The 6,000-nt window shown below is 36.9% G+C and overlaps 1 protein-coding gene and 1 pseudogene across 1 annotated transcript in view; one reads left to right on the forward strand and one right to left on the reverse strand.

Annotated features, from left to right (window-relative positions):
* DCAF12 (DDB1 and CUL4 associated factor 12-like protein) overlaps nucleotides 1-3,773 on the forward strand; it is a 155,566-nt gene extending 151,793 nt beyond the window's left edge. The window contains exon 7 of the mRNA XM_067124272.1: nucleotides 3,025-3,773. Within this exon, the coding sequence (XP_066980373.1) occupies nucleotides 3,025-3,220 (196 nt within the window). The 3' untranslated portion in view covers nucleotides 3,221-3,773. The remainder of the gene's footprint in view (nucleotides 1-3,024) is intronic.
* Nucleotides 3,774-5,144: 1,371 nt separating this feature from the next.
* On the reverse strand, nucleotides 5,145-5,264 carry LOC136850884 (5S ribosomal RNA; annotated as a pseudogene).
* Nucleotides 5,265-6,000: the final 736 nt, after the last annotated feature.

Here is a 6,000-nt window from a genome sequence, read left to right on the forward strand (position 1 = left end):
TGACCTTATACGTTTGAATAGGAATAAGTTCTTCACCTTGTAACTAATTTATAAGAAACAGTTGACAAAATTTCAAAATTTTCCAAGTGGATTATTTGTTGAAGCTCTAATATAATTCAGAATTGTGAATTCAAGATTCTATTTTCATAAGGCAAAGAAACCCAAGACTTAATATAAAGAGCAGTGCCTACCCTCTTTGCATACTGTACTTTGATATGCCTAATTTATTATTTATACATTGTAAATAGTTTCTGGCATCTTATAAATATTTTTGTGAATAGTATTTTGTAGACATTGTGGTCTTCACTTTGCAATGTTTGCCTAATGTGCCTTTTTTTTTTTTTTTTTGGTTGTTTTTGTCAGTAATACATTTTCTCTTATATAACATACGTGTTACTTGTGGTACACAGACAAGTGTAGTGAAACATTAATACGACACTGTGGATATGGTATCTGTTTTAGTACTTATTCCTGCTACAATTTTTACAGAAAACTTATTTTACCTTATACAGTAAACCCCCGTATTTGCGGGGGATGCGTACCGTATCCCCCTGCGAATAGCTAAAATCCGCAAATACTTAAAACCCCTCAAAAAACACATAGGACTGCCTATTTTGATAGTTTAAACACAAAAAACCCTCTAAAAATGCTTATACCTGAGTATTTTAATAGTGTTATCACAAAAAGTGCATTTAGTCATGAAAATGATGTAAAAATACAGTAATTGGTGAATATTTCTCAGTGAAAAATACTGCGAATGGTTGAATTTTCCGCAAATAATGTGCATATATGTTCCACAGAGAAATCCATGAATAGGAGAGTCCGCGAATAGTGAGACTGCGAGTTCAGGTGTATATCATATTTCCCTTTCACATAAGATCCATCATGAATATTTAAAAAAGAAAAAGAAAAATACTAATTTAAATGTACACCTTAAACTATTTCCTACACCATATATACCTTAAACTATCACCCTAAAACACTTTAATGTCATTTCAAAGTCCTCTTACAACATTACCCTTAAAAATATATGGCTTACAGCCAAGTGTGAAAGCTAAACTCAGGTCCCCCTACATTCAGTCAGAGCCATTTGCTCTCATACAGTATTGAGGCTGTCCCATTTTCTTTTTACAGAACAGGGAAACACTAGGAATTCACAAGTTCAGTATGTACTTAAATACATTGAAAAAAATACATTTTACGATGTTATGCTGTCTTTAATATTAATATCTGAAAATTAGTAAATCATGTTTTTATCATAAAAATTGTATTTAGTCATGAAAATAACATCAAAATACACTACATTCAATCAGAGCCATTTTCTCTCACAAAGTATTGAGGCTGTCCCATTTTCCTTTTACAGGACAGGGGAAACACTAAAATTCACAACTTCACTACAGTACAGTATGTACTTGTATACAGGACATAAAATAAAATACATTTTATGATATGCTGTTTACTTTAATATTATCAGAAAATTAGTAAATCATGTTTTTATCATAAAAAATGTATTTAGTCATGGAAATAACATCAAAATGCACTTATTAGTGAATATTTCTTGACGAAAAAGTCCGTGAATTGCCAAATTTTTCGCAAATAATTTGGGACAAGTTCCACAGAAAAATCCACAAATCGATGACGCCACAAATTGCGAAACCTTGAATAGCAGGTTACCTGTATATATGTGTGTGTATGTATATATATATCATGGACTGCCTATGTAAAGTTGTCAGAGTCAGAAGTCTTCATCTTCCATTTGAGAATGCTATATCACCTGTTTTTTTCATAATTATATGTAGAGATTTAATTTTGTGGAAATGTAGCGATTTGTTTGACGGGGAATTGTCCATTACATAGAATATGTTTTTGTACATATGAATTACACAAATTGTGTTGCTCTGATAAGTTTAGGCATCTGATAGCCACAAGTTTATGTTTTTTTAAAAGGAAAGGTAAATCTTTCATGACTCAAAATTATACCCACTTTCTCAAGGTTAGAAAGATTGTGAATGTCCACATGTAGGTTTTGTACAGATGATATCCATGTCAGTTTCGAGAAATATGTTTAGTAATAGAAATTTTTGACGGTGAATTTAATGTGGATATATAAGAAAACTTGTAATATAAATGTCCTATGTTATTAATGTCAGGATTTTTTAAATTTTTATGTAACCATGAGTATTCCTGTAAAAAGAGTTCTAGCACAGTACACTGCAATAGTTTGGTTTTATTGTAGTATTTTCATTACGGATGTGATTAAATGTTATAGAAATTTTGAAGCAAACAATGTCCAAGAGTTGCAAAAAGTTAATATACTGACATACTGAAGTTCTTCATGATGTTAGTGAATAATTGAGGCACTTTGAAATTTTTCTGCATTCAAACTATAACAAGGCCAATAACATGCCCCCTGTTCTTGCTATATGCATGTTGGTTTTTAGTGGACATCTTTAAGTTTAGTACTGCAGAGGGTGTACTACCTTTAAAAAACCACAAGTAATCAACTTTAAAAATTTTATCTTAAGATTCAGTACTGCAGAGGCTGTGCTGCATTTACTTACAAAACCACAAGTAATCAATTTTGGACATTTTATCTTGAGATTTACTGCAAAAAACCACTAAAAAAACCACTAGTAATCAGTTTAAAAAATTTTATCTTAAGCTTCAGTACTGCAGAGGCTGTGCTGCCTTTACTTACAAAACCACAAGTAATCAACTCTAAAAATTTTATCTTAAGATTCAGCACTTGGTTCATGATGCCTTTGTAGTAATTAGTGCCTCTAACTTGCTTTTAATATTAAAGACACTTATACATTTTGTAGTTGAATGTATTGGAGCTCATATAATGGTTAAGCTGCATAATTATTTAAAAATAATGGGGCCTATCTTACCACCAGTGGTATGATCTTTTTTTGTTTTAATCAGTGGATGGCCCATGTCAGAATGGAATGTGAAAAGGCCATCAGGTAATGAGTTTACCAATGGTATAATGCACGGAAGATTAAAAGGTTGGTTTCATTTCAGTGGACGTGCAGTGGTGCTGAAGAGCACTAAAGGATGGGTTAGTGCTGATGATCAATATCATGATGTCTTTCATAACGTTGAATATACTCCTGCTATTTACACACACTGCTATGACTGGTCTGGAATGCGCCTTTTTACTGCTGGTGGACCACTTCCTGCCTCACTGAAGGGTAACTACGCAGCCCTTTGGTGTTGAGTAGCATATTAGCATTTTGGAATTTTTAAGAATACAGTACAGTACTGCTGTATCTTGGTAGCTTTAGTAGATTTTCAGTAAATACTGTACCACTTCACTATGATAAAGAAAATTTTCTTAATGTTTCCTAGAATTTTTTTAATGCAAAATGGATGCTTGCACATTTTGAATTCTTAATTGGTAATTTCAGTAATTTGTATTTTACTTTCCATCTGCTAGTTTTCCCAGTGGAAGTTACTGGGTAATTAGAAATACTGTTCTGTATATCACAAATTTTATTGCAGCTATGTTTATGCCAGTATCTGTCATAAGCATCTTCTAGAGATATTTGTAGGTTACTTCAAGTCAGGCTGAATTAGTTGTGAAAATGTTTTTTTCTGTTAAAGGGAGATAATAAAAGTGCTGGGAAAGAATTGGTATTTTTGTTGGCAAGATGTGTAGTGTAGGCATACGAGTTACTGTATTTTTTTTACACGTATGATGTACTGTAATTTTTACACAAACTTATTGCTTTGAGATGACTAAATACAGTATTATTAAACAGTACTTTATCTGTAATTTATAATTATAACCTCAAGTATTGATGTATTACTGAATGTAAGAAGATTATTTCTGTTAATTCATACCATAATTTTTTCCATTCTAAAAGGACAAATTTTTAAAGTAATTTGTATTTTTTTTAACATACAAACCTGAGGTCTTTGCATAGGGGATTTACTTTCAGTGCAAGCTGGAAAAGGACGCTTAACTTGAAACAAGGTGGTTATTAGTAGTTGGTTGCTGACGGTAGGGGAGGAAGCCCTGCCATCCAGTTGGTACCCATTCACTTTACCTTTTGGCCTGGGTAGCAGAATGAGGGGTGGCTAGAGGTGGGCCATTTATGTAAAGGCTTTAGGTTTGTATATTACATACAATTTACTTTTACGTTAAAAATTTGTCATTTGTTCCCACACATAAAAATTTGTCATTTATTCTCACACATGTATGCAAACCTGGTGTTTACATATGGGAGACTTACTTCTTAATGGGAGGATTTTGAGCAAATCTCTGAACTGACTGGATATTCGCCTCACCTGGGGCTTTTCTTCCTGGTCATGTAAAAGCAAAGGAATGAGACCCATGCCTCTGATCTGTTGAACATGTGTGATGTTCAGCTGTCAGACTTCTTGGCCTTTTGAATTAATGGGATATGGCATCACTGATTCAAAAAAAAAAAGCTTGGATGAGCCCATAGTGTTGGTGACAGTTAAGCTGAAGATAACCGAGTTTGTTCATTGTCAGTCCCCCTCTCCCCTTGCCAGAGAGAGGGTAGGACTTGCATCCATTAATCCAAATTGAGGTATATAATAGAAAGGATACTCAGTCATCTAGAACATTTGCATGCACGCCCTGTCCAGCATGTGATGGCTTGCTAACCATCCCTCTGCCCACTGGGAGAAGGGCATAAAAGAGAAAGGGAGGAGGAGAGAGAGACACACACACACACACACACACAGAACCTAAGGAAAAACACACACACACACACAACACACCAAGGACCTATGGGCAACATCCCAAAGGTTAAAGGAGGTGAATGTGGTCTGTTGTGACTACCTTCCCATCCCTAGTACCTGTCCAACAGGTTCTTCCTGAATGCAAGGGACGGACCAATGCCCCTGACCTTGTGAAATCTCACCCGGAACGTATTGTTGTCCACCATCATCATGCAAAGTCAAAAGCCAGAATTAACGAGTCATCGGCACTCAGGCTTGAAGGTTAAGTCCTTTTAGGTGGTAACGCAGACAGCCTGCGGTCACTTGGTAGCCACCAGGGTCCTTAGATTCAGAATGATCATACCCTATTGAACACCCATTGAATCAGACAGAACAGCGGGAAGACGTAAGTCTCAAGACTTGTACCATGGATGCAATAGACATCTCATAGAGGCGAACAGCATCCGGTGTTCCCAGGAGGTCACCCATCCCAGTACTGACCAGACCCAGCATTGCTTAACTTGCTGATCAGATGAGAAGCAGTACTGTACTATTGTAGTATGGCTATGGGCAGTTTATGCCCATGGTCTGGAATGACACAGCCAAACAGTAACAACTTCGATGTGTTGAGAATGAAGGTCTAACTCGGCCGCTTTCCAAGGTCGAACATTCCTTTCAGAATGTTGAGGTGCCGAGACCAGTTGTCCCAAACACTGACCCTAGTGACCTAACTTTCCTGTCCTTACAGCCATCTTGCCTAGAATGTGTCTGGTTGGCTGTTGTGCTGTGTGTGCTGCTGCCCACCCATGCACCTGCACAGTCTAATTGAGGAGATGAAAGGACACTAGCCCCCTTTCTTGTTTGACTATGTAACTACCGTGGTACCGTTGCTTATCAACACCATGGAGCGCCTATCCTTGGACCCTGAGGCTTTTGTAAAGCTGAGAAGTTCCAGGATATTGAAGTGCAGGTTAGGTTAGGCTGGGTTAGGTACCCAACCTAACGTCATGAAATGCAGGTGAATGCCATTAAGGTTGATGACTTGAGGCGCGAAGTATCTCCGGAGTGGGAGTGTGTAATGACACTCCAAAGGAGATTCCTGTCGTCTAGCCATCAGGCTAAGCCCTGTCCCACTTTCTCTGAGAGAGGAAGGGAAGGAATGGAGAGTTCCTTGTTAAAGATCAGGACCCCTTCAATCTGCATTGAAGGGAATGAAGGAGAAGCCACCTGTGAAGAACCAGCCTCCCAGTGATGACAGGTGACCAAGAACAGCTTGCAACTGCCAAGCTGTTTGCCCCTGTTGAGAGA

Source organism: Macrobrachium rosenbergii, chromosome 22, assembly GCF_040412425.1.
Source record: "Macrobrachium rosenbergii isolate ZJJX-2024 chromosome 22, ASM4041242v1, whole genome shotgun sequence".
NCBI lineage: Eukaryota > Metazoa > Arthropoda > Malacostraca > Decapoda > Palaemonidae > Macrobrachium > Macrobrachium rosenbergii.